At 43.1% G+C, this 20,045-nt stretch overlaps 1 protein-coding gene across 1 annotated transcript in view; it reads left to right on the forward strand.

Moving 5' to 3' along the window:
- The window catches only part of RELN (reelin), a 368,099-nt gene that overhangs the window by 37,477 nt on the left and 310,577 nt on the right, over positions 1-20,045 (forward strand). The window contains exon 3 of the mRNA XM_038740909.1: positions 8,585-8,695. Within this exon, the coding sequence (XP_038596837.1) occupies positions 8,585-8,695 (111 nt within the window). The remainder of the gene's footprint in view (positions 1-8,584; positions 8,696-20,045) is intronic.

The raw sequence follows: 20,045 nt of genomic DNA on the forward strand, positions 1-20,045 counted from the left end.
ACGCAGAATAAGTGCTTAACAAATACCATTAAAAAAAGATTTGAAGTGGTGAAGATTTGAATGAATATGGCAAGGGGATATTATTCATATTATTAATCCGGCCCCTAAAGGAATGTGGATCCGGGCCAGTCTTCAGGTGTGCATTTGTCTGTTTCTTGTGTCCACAGATCTCTCAAGGGAACTCCCAGACTTGTACTCTCCCAAATGCTTAGTACAGTGCTCTGCAAATAGTAAGCGCTCAATAAATAACAGTGATTGATTAATTGATGCAATGCTCTGCACACAGAAAGTACTCAATACAGATCATTGATTGATTGGACCTGCTGATAGTGGCAGGGTGCCAATTTCCTGTGATGTCATGACAACCAAACAGAATTCAGTGAATCGGTGTTTTCAGTGTGCTCTTTTGATGCATCGCCCACATTTTATTTCACATTGCAATTTGGTTTTTCAGTTCATTTAGCTGTAGGATATCCACTTCGGATGCCAAGTTAGCAAATTCTTCATCCTGTACTCTGGACAGTCTGTATTAATGAATGATCACCCTGAATTACCCCAAAATGTCACATCGTGTAATTAAAGTTGGAAAGATAGCCTTTGTAACCAGAAGATGGTTATGCACATTTTACTTTAGCATGTTTATAGAATTGTCTTCAGGAGTTTATTCCAGCTGCTGCTAAGAACAACCTGTATAAAAGGCAGGACATATTTTTAGAAGTAAAGAGAATTGCCTAAAACTCCTCTACTGGAATGTGACGCCTCAATCAGTGGTATTTATTGAGCACTCACTGTACTAAGTGCTTGAGCACACTAACACTATTACTATACTACTACAGTAATAATAATAGTAATCGTATTTGTTAAATTCTTACTATGTGTCAAGTACTGTTCCAAGACTAGGGTAGGTACAAGTTAATCAGGTTAGATGCAATCCATCTTTCACGTCAGGCAGTAGGCAGGAGAACAGGTATTTAATCCTCATTTTACAGCTGAGGAAACTGAGGCACAGAGAGGTTAAATGTTTTGCCCAATGTCACATGGCAGACAAGGGGCGGAGCCGGGATTTGAACCCGGGTGCTTCTGAATCCTAGGTCTGAATGAGAATGAGAGGGGTGAATGAGATAAGTTGAGGATAAAGCCAAGGTTATGGGCTTGTGAGACCGCGAGAATGATGGTAATGTCTACTGTGATAGCCAAGTCAAGGGGAGGACAGGGTTTGGGTGGGAAGATGACATATTTTGTGTGGACATATTAGGTGTCAGCCGGACATCCAGGTAGAGATGTACTGAAGGCAGAAGGAAACGCGAAACTGCACAGAAAGAGAGAAATCAAGGCTGGAGAATGTAGATTTGGAAATTGTCCACATAGGGATAGTAGTTGAAGCCATGGGAGCAAATGAGTTCTCCAAGGTCTCCCCCTCTAGACTGTGAGCTCACTGTGGGCAGGGACTGTATCTGTGTATTGTTACTAACCCTACACCCACCGCCCCTCACCAAATTCAGAGACATCATAGGACATTTGATTCAGACCTGGCTTACCAATTGCCCCCCGAAATGCCAGTTTCTCTTTGGGGGTGTTCCCAAAGTTATGGTTGTTTGGGGAAATGTGGGGGATTCACAATAAGGCACTCAAATTTTGCATTTTTATCCATTTTTTTGTGTTGTCAGAGTTTTCTTTCATTTTATTTGCTTTTATTTTGTGTGCTTGTCCATGTTTTTTATGTCATCACAGTGTTTTGTTTCGTCACTCCTTATGTGGCTGTCAGTCCCCTCTTCCCCCTAATATATTCCAGTGTGACAGACCTCTAGACTGTAAGCTCATTGCGGGCAGGGGATGTATTTGTTAATTGTTGTATTGTATTCACCCAAGCACATAGTACAGTGCTCTGCACACAGTAAGCACTCAATAATCATGACCGATTGATTATTATATTTGTCAAGTGCTTACTATGGGTCAAGGACTGTTCTAAACACTGGGGTAGATACAATTTAATCAGCTTATCCTCTGTAAGTTGTTGAGGGCAGGGTCCTGTCTACCTACTCTACTGTACTCTCCCGAGTGTCTCTTACAGTGTTCTGCAGAGAATAAGACCTCAATAAATGTTACTGATTGATTGATTTCCAACCAGACCTTGGTGACGAAGTGAAGTGAATAAAGCAGCCATTTTACCTAGAAGTAATCAATCAATCATTTATTGAGCACTTAATGTGTACTAAGCAGTTGGGAGAGTTCAATAAAAGAGAATTTTAAATGTTCCGTGCCCATGACGGGTTTCCAGTCTAGATGACTGTAAAAGATATAAGGGTAAAGGGTAAAGATAGGGTGAAGTAAAGGGAGAAAAATGCTGAAAAAATGAGCACTACATTCTTATTCTTATCTCTTCAATTATTTATCAAGGGCAGGGCCAACACTATGAAATTTTCATTTACCCAGCCTCTCATCGAGCTAAAAGATGTGAAAATCAGGTCCAACTTTAAGTTCAGAGGTCAGCCGCCCAAGGCACTGGGATAACCAGTTGACAGGAATGAATCGTCAATTATAATAATGGGAAAGCCAGTCTTTAACTGGGGGTAGGACATTGAATCCTTATTTAGCGATGTTTTGGACAAGCTAGATTTAAGCCGATTTTGGTATTAGTGGTTACTCTGAAAAACCAAGGAAAGCCTCCTTTTCTGCAGCAGGGCAGTGGAATGGTAGAAAAGTACAGGGAATTCACAGTCACTAGCAAATCCCCACACTGCAGCGGATGCTCTGATTTAGTTAGTCTTCATGGGTAAATCGGTCATTTTCAAATAATCCTGGCCACTGCTGCCCAGACTCTATCATTAAGGACCCAATACTGTACCGCTGATGTTCAGAGAAACTGCCTGCCCTCTGATTGTAGTTTCACCTGCATAAAAAAGAATGAGATTTTCGCCTGGAGGGTCAATGTCTCTTAGAAATCTTTTTTTTTCCTGTGTTTTTGGGAAGTGTGTGTGTGTGAGAGAGAGAGAGAGACAGATTCAGCCTTTAGAAGTATTTCCACTTGAAATTCAGCAAGCTCTAAAGAAGCATCAATTAAAAAGTAACTTGCAGACGGGCATCAGATTGAAAGGCACTAAGAAGGTCTTTACTAGTAAAAGGTAATGTTATGGGGAGGAGCGGGAGGGAAAGAGGTAACACTCTGTTTCTCTGTTTGCTTCCAAGGTACAGTTTTCTGAGCTCACTAAATAGTAATAAATAGTAAGCGCTCAATAAATACAGTTGATTTATTTTGTTATAGCAGCATGGCCTAGTGGAAAGAACATGGGCCTGGGAGACAGAGGACCTGGGTTCTAATCCCAGTTCTGCCACTTGCCTGCTGTGTGACCTTGGGCAAGTCACTTAACTTGTGTGTGTGTGTGTGTGTGTGTGTGTGTGTGTGTGTGTGTGTGTGTGTGGTATTTGTTAAGCACATACTATGAGCCAAGAGGCCCTGTACCAAGTGCTGGGGTAGATTCATTCATTCAGTCGCATTTATTGAGCGCTTACTGTGTGCAGAGCACTGTACTTAGCGCTTGGGAATCAATCAATCAATCGTATTTATTGAGCGCTTACTGTGTGCAGAGCACTGTACTAAGCACTTGGGAAGTACAAGTAGGCAACATATAGAGACGGTCCCTACCCAATAACGGGCTCAAAGTCTAGAACAGATACAAGCTAATCAGTTTGGACACAGTCCGTGTCCCACATGGGGCTCGCAGGCTTAACCCCCATTTTACAGATGAGGTAACTGAGGCATAGAGAAGTTAAGTGAGTTGCCCAAGGTCACACAGAAAAGAAGTGGCAGAGCTGGGACTCGAACCTAGGTCCTCTGGTTCCCAGACTTGTGCTCTTTCCATTAGAATATGGGGCTTTTCTGTGTCTTTGTTCCCTTTCCTGCAAAATGGAGATCCACTACTTGTTCTCCCTCCTACTTTGACTTTTAGCCTCTTGTGTGACCTGTTTATCTGTACGTACCCCATTGCTTGCTACACAGTATTTAATACATATCATGATTATTGTTGCTATTATTATTATAGATGTATTAGGGTTATTACTTCTTGCTGGTCACTTCTGGGGTTTGTTCCCGAGATCTGCCATTCTGGGCTTGCCAACTATATAAAGACATATATAAGCCCAGTGTGGGCAGGGATTGTCTCTCTTTATTGCTGAATTGTACTTTCCAAGGGCTTAGTACAGTGCTGTGCACACAGTAAGCGCTCAATAAATACAACTGAATGAATGAATGAATGAAACACATACAGACTGGCCTACAATGCATGTAACGGCTGGATTCTCAGGGCCATATGATATCGCTGGCTTCAAAGCTTGTTGTGTCACTGTTTATTGTTCTATTGCACTTTCCCAAGCACTTCCTACAGTGCTGTGCACACAGTAAGCGCTCAATAAATACGATTGAATGAATGAAGTGATTACACATTTAAATGTTTTCACTTCGGGCATCTACTGCTTCTAGCAGTTTGAGTAAAGTTCAGTTAAAGTCACTGAACACTTCTGGTTGATCAAATTTTGGGGTAAATAAACTCAGTTTGATTCAGCCAATCAATGGGATTGACTGAGCACTTTCTGTGAGCTAAGCACTGTACTAGGGATTTGGGAGAATACAAAAGAGTAAGGTTGATAGACACATTACCTGCTCACAAGGAGCTTACAGTCATTTTTTTATTCCTCAGCCTATTTGATCTGCTCTGTATTCAAAAGGGAGGCAATATTCTAATCAAAAAGGCACCCGAAACGTAGCAGGTTCTTAATAGCAGCATTCAAAATTATCCTGCAAATGCTTTTCATATTCATAACACTTCGTTTTCTCTCCAGAAAATTAAGCAATAGGAAATATTTCCAATGGAGTCATTAGTATGGACAAATGAAGTTTAATTTCTTCTTATTTTCAGGGTGCAATCATTTTGCCTTCCCAGCAATTAAGGAAGTTGCCTCTTAGAAATATCATGAAATGGGTTATGAACATAGGCAGCACATGTGAATATGCAGCTGATTGATTGAAAGGGCTTGAGAAATCATTTTGACCATATTTCTGAGCGTACTATTTTTGATTTTTGATCAGACTGTGTCCAATCTGATTACCTTGTATCTACCCTAGCACTTGGTACAGTGCCTGGCACATAGTAAACCCTTAACAAATATCATTTAAAAAAAAGTGTAACATTCTTTCTCCTTCGGACTTTCCCCCTCAGTGACGTTTTTCTGAGAATCCTTTTGATATCAGTGCTTTGTGGTGAACCCTAAATAGCAGCTCTAGGGGGTAAAACTGTCTTTGCAATTAGCCTTTGCAGTGCTCTGCACACAGTAAGCGCTCAATAAATACGATTGATTGATTGATTGATTGACCTAGACAGCTCTTGGAGCTGCTGATGTGTTGAATTGTGTCTCTACATCATGTTGCAGTTCGACTGTCACAATCTAGTAATCTGTATTCGGGGTCTTCTAATGCTATGTCCTTTGCCAGTTTAACCCAAGCCTTGTAAAGACATACATCCCACGGTTTTTGGATACCTTCTTATTTCTCTTTGGGAAAAAAAAAACATGTGAGTGAAAAAGCAAAGAGATTATTTGGAGGTAAAATTGGGATTCTATTGCTTAGATAAGCCCTCTTTTCCCCGGCTCTTTCTCCCTTCTGCATCACTTGGATCTATGACCTTTGGACATTTGATATTCGCCCCACCCTGCCCCCACAGCACTTATGCACATATCTTTAAAAGATATATTATTATTATGAAATTTGTTAAGCACTTACTATGTGCCAAGCACTGTTCCAAGCACTGAGGTAGATACAGGGTAATCAGGTTGTCCCACTTGGGGCTCACAGTTTTAATCCCCATTTTCCAGATGAGGTAACGGAGGCACAGAGAAGTTAAGTGGCTTGCCCAAGGTTACACAGCCGACAAGTGGCAGAGCCGGGATTAAAACCCATATCCTCTGAATCCCAAGCCCATGTTCTTTCCACTAAGCTAAACTGCTTCTCTAAAAATTACTTATTCATGTTTGTCTCCCTCTCTAGTCTGTAAAGTCATTATGGGCCGGGGACTTGTCTGCTGTACTGTACTGTACTGTACTCTCCCAAGTGCTTAGTACAGTGTCCTGCACATAGCATGCAATAATTACCATTGATTGATTAATTGATAGTCACTCAAGTGACCAGAGAATCGTCAGTTACAATTTCCCCAAATATCTAGACTTTCTAGTCTTGTACAAGGAAACTGAGCATAAATTCCCTGGAATGAGACACTCTAAGCCAAATTGCTGATGGACACTCAGAAAGTCTTTTCAATCAATCAGTCAATCGTATTTATTGAGCGCTTACTATGTGCAGAGCACTGTACTAAGCGCTTGGGAAGTACAAATTGGCAACACATAGAGACAGTCCCTACCCAACAGTGGGCTCACAGTCTAAAAGGGGGAGACAGAGAACAGAACCAAACATACCAACAAAATAAAATAAATAGGATAGAAATGTACAAGTAAAATAAATAAATAAATAAATAGAGTAATAAATATGTACAACCATATATACATATATACAGGTGCTGTGGGGAAGGGAAGGAGGTAAGACGGGGGGATGGAGAGGGGGACGAGGGGGAGGGGAAGGAAGGGGCTCAGTCTGGGAAGGCCTCCTGGAGGAGGTGAGCTCTCAGCAGGGCCTTGAAGGGAGGAAGAGAGCTAGCTTGGCGGAGGGGCAGAGGGAGGGCATTCCAGGCCCGGGGGATGACGTGGGCCGGGGGTCGATGGCGGGACAGGCGAGAACGAGGTACGGTGAGGAGGTTAGCGGTGGAGAAGCGGAGGTTGCGGGCTGGGCAGTAGAAGGAGAGAAGGGAGGTGAGGTAGGAGGGGGCGAGGTGATGGACAGCCTTGAAGCCCAGGGTGAGGAGTTTCTGCCTGATGCGCAGATTGATTGGTAGCCACTGGAGATTTTTGAGGAGGGGAGTGATATGCCCAGAGCGTTTCTGGACAAAGATAATCCAGGCAGCAGCATGAAGTATGGATTGAAGTGCACAGAGACACAAGGATGGGAGATCAGAGAGAAGGCTGGTGCAGTAGTCCAGACGGGATAGGATGAGAGCTTGAATGAGCAGGGTAGCGGTTTGGATGGAGAGGAAAGGGCGGATCTTGGCAATGTTGCGGAGCTGAGACCGGCAGGTTTTGGTGACGGCTTGGATGTGAGGGGTGAATGAGAGAGCGGAGTCGAGGATGACACCAAGGTTGCGGGCTTGTGAGACGGGTATCAGATGTATCAGTGTATCAGATGTTTCTGACTCTTTTTTAAGAAAGAGTAAAGATTCCACTGGGTATTGCCAGGATTGATTTCTCAGTCAGAGAGAGTCAGGGTGGCCTGCTGGGTTTGCTCTCAAAAAGGGCCTTTTGGACTTCTGGTAATGTTCTTCCGCTGGAAAATGATTCTGTCTCCTCCTGCCATTAGCACTATTTATTTAGGAGTATTATACAAACACTGTAAAGCCAAAACAGGAAGGTCAACTGACAAGGCTGCCTTCAGCTGAATTAAATCCAGTTAAATAGTTGACATAGCAAATCATTAACACCTTCTCTTAATTATAACCTCTGTCACCTTAAATCTGGACTCAATCCTAGCTCTACCCCTATCCTTAATGGGATGTATTTACAGTAGGTGGTTGATGGATTGATTTTCGTTTAAAAACGAAACACTGAGCAGTGAGCTTTGCCAGTGGTTTGGTATCAGTTAACTTTTATTTCTAGGACCCTGTTCTTTGCTCTTCATGGAGTGCCACTCTGTGCATAGTACTCCAGCGGGAACAAAAGAGAAATGACAGTAATAATAATAATGGTATTTGTTAAGCGCTTACTATGTGCAAAGCACTGTTCTAAGCACTGGGGGGGATACAAGGTGATCAGGTTGTCCCACGTAGGGCTCACAGTCTTAATCCCCATTTTACAGATGAGGGAACTGAGGCATAGAGAAGTTAAGTGACTTGCCCAAAGTCACACAGCTGACAATTGGCGGAGCCGGGATTTGAACCCACAACCTCTGACTCCAAAGCCCGTACTCTTTCCACTGAGCCACGCTGCTTCTCAGTAATAATTGAGGTATTTGTTAAGCGCTTACTACGTGCCAGGCACTGTACTAAGCACTGGGGTGGGTGTGAGGAAATCAGGTTGGACACAGTAATGTAGTAATAATATTCCTATCTTCCAGAATGACATTGCTAAGAATGAGTCCTTGATAACTATCATGTATATATCTGTATATATGTTTGTACATATTTATTACTCTATTTATTTATTTTACTTGTACATATCTATTCTATTTATTTTATTTTGTTAGTATGTTTGGTTTTGTTCTCTGTCTCCCCCCTTTTAGACTGTGAGCCCACTGTTGGGTAAGGACTGTCTCTATATGTTGCCAATTTGTACTTCCCAAGCGCTTAGTACAGTGCTCTGCACATAGTTAGCGCTCAATAAATACAATTGATGATGATGATGGTGATGCATTTGTTGGGAAATAGCAAGGCTAACAGGAAACTCAAAGATTGGTTGTCTGGTGCTTATGCGAGTTTTATTTCTTTCCTTTCAGTGACTGTTTCCACGAGCACTTTCTTTGATGGCCTGCTGGTGACAGGACTATACACCTCCACGGGCATCCAAGCTTCCCAGAGCGTCGGGGGCTCTAATGCTTTCGGATTTGGTAAGTTTAATGTGATCCAAGGACCTTCAGGTGACCGGTGTTGGCTATCTTTTGTAAAGGGGAAGCACTATGAGGAATCGCATAAATGGGAAAGTGAATTGGCTAGCCCTTTGGTGTTCATTTGCCTGGTTCTGCAAGCTAGTGTGTGTGCCGGGGGCAGGGGGGTTAATTTATAATTAATTTATGAGAAAGAAGGAGATTTGCATAGAGATGCCAAGACCATTTTGCTACTAAGACTATGTGGGTGAAGGAGGGAAGAAGAGCCAGAAAGATGGAGATGACTGGCTGCTGGGGATTTAGGGAGCAGCTGGATCCAGAAAAGGGTAAAGTTGAAGACTCCGTGAGCCACTTCTTAAAGAAAGGGGATTCCCAGAAGCTTGGCATGTGGTAAAAATGGCTTTTTAGGGTGTGACAGTGGCGACTAAGGCCTGCAGGAGCCACCCAGGACCTGGGTTCCAATTCCAGCCCTGCCACTACCCATTGGGTGACCTTGGGCAAGCCACTTAATTTATCTGCGCCTCCGTTACCTCATCTGTTAAAGGGAGATTAAGACCGTGTGCCTTATTTGGGTCATGGATTGGGTCCAACCGAAATGACTTGTGTCTACCTCAGCACTTAATACAGTGCCTGGAACATAGTAATCAGTCAGTGGTATTTATTGAGCGCTTACTATGGTCAGAGGGCTGTACTAAGCACGTGGGAGAGTGCAGTACAACAGAATTAGCAGACACATTTACTGTCCATACCGAGCTCACAGCTAGCATCTACAATCTAGCTTAATCTACCCTCAAACTTCCTTTTATCCTATTGTTGTGGGATCTAATGAGTGACAATTTAATGATTGCTGGGCCCACATCCTTCATGACGGTGTAAGTACTGAAATACCACAATCATTATTATTATTATTTTAATGCTATGATGTTGAACCCCAGTTTAAGCACTTCCTCCTCTCTTCAAATTATTTAGACTGCCTCGATAGGGTTATTTAAAACATGTTTCAGCTCAGTATTATAAAATGACCTCTTGCCTAGATAATGGCAGATCTGTTGGTACAACTGCCTTTTTGCCGAGTAGGCTGTGAAAGATGACACTTTGAAAATGCATCACTTTGTTCACCAAGAGATCTAATTGAGAAATTTCCCATTATTGGTATGTATTTACATTGCTATCTGATCATGTAATTAAATGTATTGAATTTTTAATCCCTTTAAAAATATTGTTTTGATCCCTTTTTTTTTATCTTGGGGACAGCATTTATACTCCATGTCCTCTGGGGAATTATACTTTTAGCTCTCTTTTGCTTTTTCTACTCTGTTCACGGAGTCAGTTGAGTGCTAACCAGGGTACAGCAGTACTGTCGAATCCACAAAAGTGGAAAGCCAAGCAGCGTGGCTCAGTGGGAAGGAGCATGGGCTTTGGAGTCAGAGGTCATGGGTTCAAATCCTGGCTCCGCCAATTAGCTGTGTGACTTTGGGCAAGTCACTTCACTTCTCTATGCCTCAGTTGCCTCATCTGTAAAATGGGGATGAAGACTGTGAGCCCCCCCGTGGGACAATCTGATCACCTTGTAACCTCTCCAGCGCTTAGAACAGTGCTTTGCACATAGTAAGCGCTTAATAAATGCCATTATTATTATTATTATTATTATTCTACAAGAAGTGATTTCTGCTGGGCTGTCGTGGAACCTTTCTATCAGATAGATAGCCAAACCCTTCTGGAATCTGTTAATATAATCTGTTGCTTAACTTCCCATGGGGACAGTTTCTCCATGCTAAGCTCTTGCTGGGAGAAGAAGGGTTTCCTTTTAGTTTAATTTGAACTTGCTGCCCTTAAACTTCCCTTATTCTGTTGTTGGGGGATCCAATGAGGGACAATTTTGTGTTCACTGTGCCCACATCCTGTGTAAACTGTAGTCCTGTCTGGGACTTTGGCTTTGGCTCCCCACTTTTGCTACCTTGGAGTTTTGTCATGGTAGGGTTATTTCAGGGTTATTAGTGGTAGTTCCTGTCAAGTGATGGACACTCTTGGTGGCCCTCTATCATATGACCTGATGCTATTCCCTTAGCGTGCGGCCACCGTTGTCATTGTGGTTATTAAATTTAAGGGCTTACTGTGTGTCGAGCTCTGGGGTAGATGCAAGTTAGCCACTTTGGATGTGGTCCCTGTCCCACATGGGTCCCACAGACTAAGATTCTGACATCTTAAGATGGCCCAGGAGCCAGTTCTGCTCCCTAAAGTGTTGTTTAGCCAAGGCTCAGTGGAATGGAAAATCACTCATATTTATCAAGTGCTTACTGTGTGCAGAGCACTGTACTAAGCTCTTGGCACTCTAAAGTACAACAGTTAGTTGGTATTCATTCATTCATTCAATCGTATTTATTGAGCGCTTACTGTGTGCAGAGCACTGTACTAAGCACTTGGGAAGTACAAGTTGGCAACAGATAGAGACGGTCCCTACCCAACAGTGGGCTCACAGTCTAGAAGGGGGAGACAGAGAACAAAACAAATTAACAAAATAAAATAAATAGAATAAATATGTACAAATAAAATAAATAAATAGAGTAATAAATACATACATATATACACATTCCTTAACCACAAGGAGCTTAAAACTACAGGGGGAGATACACTAAAATAAATTACAAACATAATTTATTTTATAACCATAAAACCACCACTCCCTTCTGTGGTAACACTCACTCTGAACTTTGTGGGTTATTCACACATATTAATATGTTTGTACATATTTCTTACTCTATTTATTTTACTTGTACATATCTATTCTATTTATTTTGTTTTGTTAGTATGTTTGGTTTTGTTCTCTGTCTCCCCCTTTTAGACTGTGAGCCCACGGTTGGGTAGGGACTGTCTCTATATGTTGCCAACTTGTACTTCCCAAGTGCTTAGTACAGTGCTCTGCACACAGTAAGCGCTCAATAAATGCGATTGATTGATTGATTGATTGATATTACCCAGACCCTCCACCAGCTTATGAACAGGTAACTGGTATCTAATGAGTAGAGGATTTTAAATGCATAGTATCAATCAATCATATCTATTGAGCGCTTGCTGTGTGCAGAGCACTGCACTAAGCACTTGGGAGAGTGCAATACAACAACATTACAGAGCTCACAGTCTAGAGGGGTTGTAGTTGTACAATATTTCTTAAATCATACTGGGGAAATCCAACCCATCCTTGATCTAGAAATATGTAGAAATATACAAGTTAAGTGGAACACAGTCGCTCTCCAATGGGGCTTACAGTTTAAGGAGGTCTCAAACAATTAATAGTAGCTGTTTCCCACCGAAAGTCTTTGCCCTAGTTCCCTTAATTGCTGTTCGGTGACCCCCACCATCCACAAGTATTCCTTGACAGTTCTCCTTGCTGGGCTACAGCCTTTCTAGTGAACCCCAACTTTCTGTGTTTACTCAGTCAATGGTATTTATTAATCACTTACTGTTTGCAGAGCACCATGCCACGCGTTTGGGTAAGAACAATAAAATAAATTTGGTAGAACGATCCCTGCCCACAGGACCTTACAATCTAGTGGGGAAACAGATGAGAACTCTCTCTCTCCTGATCCCATCCCCCTGGATACTAAAATGGAGAATGTACCTCCTCGGTTTGTAATCCAAATCTGAGTAGAATTTGGGGGAGACGCTTATACATAGTATCAATCAATCATATTTTTTCCTTTGAGTCCTCTATTGAACCTTAGATTTAAATGGGGTCTTGCAGAAGTTTCACGGGAACTGCTCAATAAGTACTACTAATTGATTCTCTGTCCGAGGTTCTGCTTGAGGAAGGCCCTCATTGCTAAATTGATAATGGAGTCCAAAACTACGTCCACCCTGATTAACTTTTCTCTACACCAGTGTCTAGAACAGTGTTTGGCACATAGCAAGTGCTTACCAAATACCATAACCCCCACCCCAAAAAAACTGTAGCTTGGAAAGGTCCCATCAAGACATGAAGTGAGCAGCACTTCCAGAAAGAAGGAGATTCCCGGGAATTCTTCTTCAAATGCAGTTGAGTCGTTTCCAACCTATAGCGACTCCATGGACACACCCTTTTTGGAACCTTTTTTCTTCTGTCATAAGGTCGTTCTCGTATGTGTATCCATAGCGTTTTCTTGGTAAGGACATGGAAGTGGTTTACCATGACCTTCTTCCTCACACTAAAAACTCGAGTCTCTGCCGTTGTCTTTGATCAACATTTTGGTCACTTGATCATCCGCCTCTGATTCTTTCCCATGCCGCTGCTGCCCAGCACAGGTGAAACAACTTTGACACTTTGGTTTCCATTCTATTACGGGTAACCCTGTGTGGTATAGATATGGCATAGCTCCAGGCTTCATCAGAGTAGGCAAAGTTTCCTGCCACGATGAGACATCGATTCATAGGAGAGTTCCTGGGAATTACCCATCAGCAATTAGAGGAGAGCTGGCAGTTGAGTATTGATTTCAGCCAGCCAATATGAGATGTTGGCTGATTTCCAACCTATTACAGAAGGAAACAAGATAAGTCAAGTGTAACTCGCTTTGACAAATCTAATCATGTAGGCTGAGCAAAACAGTTTATTAAATAAATGCGTTAGCGAGGAAACCGCTTTTTCTCCTCCGTCTGGTCGGTCTTGGCTCTGGCCCCTCAGCTGGGATCGTTGTTGAGTTCTTCTCACTGACAGGGCTCGGGGCGGGGGAGAGATCGGCTTCCAAGTAGAATCTGAAGCGTCCAAGTGACTGTCAACTTTTCACGAAAATCCAGGCACGCCAAAACGCAGGCCCCATTGGCTAAAAGGAAACAGATGTCTAATGACCAGGAAGAAATGAAAACAGAAGCTGTGAGAAGGAGGGAAGCAGGCCAGCGTTGCGTAGTTTGGAAACCTCGTGTGGCTTGTCAAGAGAGTCGGAAAACCTGGCTCTCCAGGGAGGTCTGTTACTCAGTTACGGATCGCCTCCCTGTCCTGCCAAAAACTTGGAGCGCAGCTAAGTCCTGCAAGCCACCGAGCCTCGCAGTGTTAGCTGAATGGAAGGTCACCGTTTTGGACGGTTTTCTCTTGTCATTTTAGCACTGGAGGAAGTCCCCTGTTCTTTAATTCTACTTTATATCGACTGTGAGTTGGGGAGACACCTCCCAGACAAAGCAAGCTTGCTCTGGGGTCACCACCAGTTGTCAGAGGGACCGCAGTAGGTTGAACTAGATTCACAGTCACCCGGTCTTTCAAAGGGCTTAAATTTCATTGTCAATCAAGGGGTCCTAAACTTGAGCATCTCTAAAACATAATAACCTCTCTGTCTCTGCCCTTAGTATAAGAAGGGCATGGTTGAAATTCACCTATGACTGGTCATGGGGCTGAAAAGACCAACGGGGAAATCACAATCCTGGTAATCCCAGCTCCACCACTTGCCTTCCGTGTCACCTTGGGCAAGTCACTTTGCTTTCTCTGTGCCTCAGTTACCTCATCTGTAAAATGGGGATTGAGACTGTGAACCCTGCGAGGGACAAGGACTGTGTCCCACCTGCTTTGCTTGTATCCACCCCAGCACTTAGTGCAGTGCCTGGTACTGGTATCCCCCCCATCTTACCTCCTTCCGTTCCCCACAGCACCTGTATATATGTATATATGTTTGTACATATTTATTACTCTATTTATTTATTTATTAATTAATTTTACTTGTACATATCTATTCTATTTATTTTATTTTGTTAGTATGTTTGGTTTTGTTCTCTGTCTCCCCCTTTTAGACTGTGAGCCCACTGTTGGGTAGGGACTGTCTCTATATGTTGCCAACTTGTACTTCCCAAGCGCTTAGTACAGTGCTCTGCACATAGTAAGCGCTCAATAAATACGATTGATGATGATGATGATGGTACATAGTAAGCACTTAACAAATAGTGCAGTTATTATTATTATTTCATTGTACCCACAGAGAGGCTGGCCATTGTTTTAATGGTGTGATTAATGTTGGCAGTGCCTGGAGCTATTTTCTCTTTTTCCTCTCTGTCTCTCCAGAGGCCTTTTTTTAATAGGTGATGATGGTCACCTCTAAACCTGAGAGAGCTTCTACAATTTTACTTGGGAAGGGGAACTTTCCTCTAAACCTGGGAGAACTACACTTTTGCTGATGAGGGAACTGAGGCACAGAGAAGTTAAGTGACTTGCCCAAAGTCGCACAGCTGCCAAGTGGCGGAGCCGGGATTTGAACCCATGACCTCTGACTCTCAAGCCTGGGCTCTTTCCACTGAGAGTCACGCTGCTTCCCCAGTGTAATGTGTAATGTAATCAATCAATCGTATTTATTGAGAGCTTACTGTGTGCAGAGCACTGTACTAAGCGCTTGGGAAGTACAAGTTGGCAACATATAGAGACAGTCCCTACCCAACAGTGGGCTCACAGTCACCTATGTAATGACATAGGTGAATTTGTGCATAGTTCATGTACTCACACTGCGTCGCAAACTGGGTTTACTTGTGGTTGCTCTCGTCTTTGGATGTTGCTCGCAATAAGGGCACAGTTCCTAGAGGCAAACATAGAAACTACTCTTAAAATGTTTTTACCTAAATCCACCAATCTGTGAGAATAATTCTGAAACTGTCCTTTTTCAAGCTTAAAAATCAAGAAGCCACAAAACCCTCCTTGTTCCAAGTAGATTATCTGAGATTTTGTTTTTTCTGTCCAATGCAATGACAGAACAGTGGATTTGGGATAGCCAAGGGAGCCTTTTGAAGGCAAAATGCTCTTCCTGAGAGCCCAGTTCTGTGTTTTCATCTTAGACTGTCATTCCTTCAGCTATCAATTGTATTTATTGAGCGCTTACTGTGTGCAGAGCACTGTACTAAGCACTTGGAGAGTACAATATAACAGACACATTCCTTACTCACAATGAGCTTACAGTCTAGAGAGGGAGACAGACATTAATAGAAGTAAATTACAGATTCATTCATTCATTCAATCATATTTATTGAGCGCTTACTGTGTGCAGAGCATTGTACTAAGCGCTTGGGAAGTACAAGCTGACAACACATAGAGACGGTCCCTACCCAACAACGGGCTCACAGTCTAGGAGGGGGAGACAGACAACAAAACAAAACACGTGGAGAGGTGTCAAGTCATCAGAATAAATAGAAGTAAAGCAAGATGCACATCATTAACAAAATAAATAGAATAGTAAATTTATACAAGTACAATCAATAGAGTAATAAATCTGTACAAACCTATATACAGGTGCAGTGGGGAGGGGAAGGAGGTAGGGTGAGGGGGGAGAGGAAAAAGGGACCAAGAAGAAAAAGATAAGTGCTGTGGGGCTGGTTTGGGGTATGAATAAGGGAACAAGTCAGGGTGATGCAGAAGGGAGTGGGGGAAGAGGAAAAGAAGGCTTAGTCAAGGAAGGCCTCTTGGAGGAGGTGTGTTTTCAAAAGACTGAAGCGCGAGAGAGTAAATATCTGTCAGATAGAGAAGCAGCATGGCTCAGTGGAAAGAGCATGGGCTTTGGAGTCAGAGGTCACGGGTTCAAATCCTGGCTCCACCAATTGTCAGCTGTGTGACTTTGGGCAAGTCACTTAACTTCTCTGTGCCCCAGTTGCCTCATCTGTAAAATGGGGATTAAGACCGTGAGCCCCCCGCGGGACAATCTGATCACCTTGTAACCTCCCCAGCGCTTTGAACGGTGCTTTGCGCGTAGTAAGCGCTTAATAAAAGCCATCGTTATTTATTTATTATTAGATATGAGGAGGGAGGGGGGTTCCAGGCCAAAGGCAAGACATGGGTGAGAGGATGAGATCGAGGTACAGTGAGAAGGTTAGCATTAGAGGAGCGAAGCAGGCAAGCTGGATTCCCTCACCCTCCATGGTGAAAGGGTGGGCTGTTTCGCTGAGCCCAAGAGATAGCTAGTGATTGTTTCCAGACCCTTCACTGTTGCATGGGAAGACGTTTGTGGATATGGGACTGCTAATTCATACTTCAAACTGCGCCTTGCTTCTATTTCTGGGCAATTATGCATCTTTGGTTTTGACTCAGAAGCTCCTCTCTTCCCCCATCTCCCCACAATGGGCTGGTGAGGGGAGGGCTGCGGGCTAGTGATGGTTCATTGATTTTCTGATATAATAATAATAATGGTATTTGTTAAGCACTTTCTAACGTGCCAAGCACTGTTCTAAGCACCGGAGTAGATATAAAGTAATCAGGTTGTCCCACATGGGGCTCACAGTCTTAATCCCCACTTTACAGGTGAGGTAACTGAGGCACAGAGAAGTTAAGTGGCTTGCCTAAGGTCACACAGCAGACAAGCAGCGGCGGCGGGATTAGAACCCGTGTCCTCTGACTTCGACTTTCCTCTGAGCCGCACTGCTGCTTCTGATATGTGTGAGGGGTATGCGGCTCAGCAATTAGCACATTTCATTTCAAACAAATAATAATAGTAATGGTATTAAGCACTTACTGTGTGTCAAGAACTGTTCTAAGTGCTGGGGTAGATACAGGCAAATCAGGTTGGACCCCAGTGCAGATTGTGTGGAGTGCTGCTGCTTTATTATAAGTTCCTCAAAGGAGAAATTTGCCCCGTTCAGCAGGGATGGGGGTAAAAACAGAGGCCAGAATAAATTAATTTCCAGGGAAGACTTTAGTGTCCTGATTATTTTAATAATAGGTGCTTGCCTGGTGTTAGCGTAGGCAAGATAATCAATGGTATTAATTGAGCACTTACTAATAACTTTGGAGAGTACAATATAACAGAATCGGTAGACACATTCCTGGCCCACAAAGAGCTTACAGTATAAAGAGAGAGGTAGACTTTAAAATAAATTAGGGATTCATTCATCCAGTCGTATTTATTGAGTGCTTATTGTGTGCAGAGCACTGTACTAAGCACTTGACATAAGTGCTGTGGGGCTCAGGGTGGGGTGACTAGAGAGCTCAGATCCAAGCGGAAGGGTGACACAGAAGGGAGAGGGTGTAAGGGAAACGAAAGTTCAGTCAGGGAAGGCCTCTTGGAGGAGAGGCCATGTGATTTTCATAAGGCTTTGAATGTGAGAAGAGTGATCAATCAATCAATCCTATTTATTGAGCACTTACTGTGTGCAGAGCACTGTACTAAACGCTTGGGAAGTACAAGTTGGCAACTTATAGAGACAGTCCCTACCCAACAGTGGGCTCACAGTCTAGAAGGGGGAGACAGAGAACAAAACCAAACTTATTAACAAAATAAAATAAATAGAATAGATATGTACAAGTAAAATAAATAGAGTAATAAATATGTACAAACATATATACATATATACAGGTGCTGTGGGGAAGGGAAGGAGATAATGATGGTCTAGCAGATATGAAAGTAGAGGGTGTTCCAGGCCAGAGGCCCGGTGTGGGCGAGGGTTTGGCAGAGAGGTAGATGAGATCGAGGCAGTCAGATTAAACCCAGTTCCTGACACACACCAAGTTCACAGTCTAAGCGAGCAGAAGATTATTTTTAACCCCATTTTAAAGATGAGGAAAATGAGACCTATAGAAGTTGTGACTTAACTTTCCCTCCTACTTAGACTGTGAGCCCCATGTGGGACAGGGACTGTGTCCAACTTGATGAACAAACTAAGAGCTTAATAAGTTCAAATTAAAAAACAACAACAAAAGTGACTTGCCCAAGGCCACCAAAGCAGGCGAGTGGCAGAACCGGGACCAGAACCAGTTTCCTAACTCCCAATCCTATGCTCTTTTCATTAGGCAACACTGTCTCCCCACATTTTAAGAGCTTTTCACAGAAAAGCTTGCTACCCACCGGCTGCTTTCTTGTGTTTTCAGCTTCACACGGGGCCCTTTCGCGTCCTGCATGATAAGCTCCTGAAATTGCCTCAGATCCTTGGATTCCTGAACCCTGAGCCAAATGAACTTGAGGACTCTCCCACTTCCCACCAGAGACCTCCACCAGAAACCAAACAGATGCTAAAGGAGAAAGAGGTGACCCTGGGCATCCTCATTAGAACAGTTGGGAAAATTTTAATGGGCCGCTGTTCGCTTTGTGCAGTATCTAATACCCTTTGAACTGCCATTTTTCCTTCCCATTTCAAGTCAACAGCCGCCATGTATATTTTAATAGGGATTATCAAATACAATTTGCCTAGAAGATGTACCAGCCCTCCGCCACTAATTAGCCAAGTTTAAATAATCACCAAGTTCTGGAGTAATTGGAAGGAAACACTGTTTGTCCTGCCAGTGCATAATTACTAATTAACAGGAAGATAAAATATCAGCTTAGAAGTCATATCTGGGAGAATCTGTTAACAGTTAATTAAACTGTTGAGTGGGTGCCAAGTTTATGTTGGTCAAGAAAGTTTACAAATGAGTCTAGTTTGTGGTGGGCAGGAAGGCGGGGATAATTCTCCTTTCCAAAGTACATTCACCGTCCTGGGACAGAAGCTGGAAAATATCGGGGTGGGGGTAGTTTCTGCCTGATGTTTCAAGACTAAAGCTCCTATTGAAGCAACTGCTCATCTCCTCAGTCCTCTGCATTAAATGTGTTACCTGTCACGTTTGTGGTTATGCTTAGGGTTTCCATCTTCACTGATCCCTTGTTTTCGCAGTCCCACAATTGCATGGACTATCTCATCCTTCAAATTCCCTTTATGAAAGCGGGCCATGGTGTTCTCTGGTTGCCTGTTCACTGAGTGCGGTGAGTCTCCTGCAGACAGCATTGGGAAGCTGGAGAGCTCCAAAGGGTGAACAAGGGATATTTAACGTTGTTGTGGTCAGGAGAGTCTCAACGACAATAATAATAATTGTGGTATTTGTTAAGGGCTTACTATGTTCAGGCACTGTTCTAAGCACTGGGCTAGATACAGATAATCGGGTTGGACCCAATTTAGACTTTAGACTTTTAGACTGTGAGCCCACTGTTGGGTAGGAACTGTCTCTATATGTTGCCAACCTGTACTTCCCAAGTGCTTAGTACAGTGCTCTGCACACAGTAAGCGCTCAATAAATACGATTGATTGATTGATTGACCCAGTCGTTGGCCCACATGGGGCTCACAGTCAATCCCCATTTTACAGATGAGGGAATTGAGGCACAGACAAATGAAGTGATTTGCCCAACCTCACACAGCCAACAAGTAGCAAAGCCAAGATTAAAACCCAGGTCCTTCTGACTCTCAAGCCCGTGCTCTATCCATTGGCTACACTGCTTCTCTAAGACAATGTCTGGAAGGGAATCCATCGAAGAACAGCAAAGCTTCATTTATTTTTGTTCTTATGTGCAACCAGTGTGGTATGTGCAAGTGCTGGGATGGATACAAGATAGCCTGGTTGGACACAGTCCTTGTCCCAAAAGTGGGACAAGGTCTGAGTGGGAGGGAGGACAGGTATT

The sequence above is a fragment of the Tachyglossus aculeatus genome (genome assembly GCF_015852505.1).
Source record: "Tachyglossus aculeatus isolate mTacAcu1 chromosome 12 unlocalized genomic scaffold, mTacAcu1.pri SUPER_6_unloc_1, whole genome shotgun sequence".
In the NCBI taxonomy this organism is placed as follows: domain Eukaryota; kingdom Metazoa; phylum Chordata; class Mammalia; order Monotremata; family Tachyglossidae; genus Tachyglossus; species Tachyglossus aculeatus.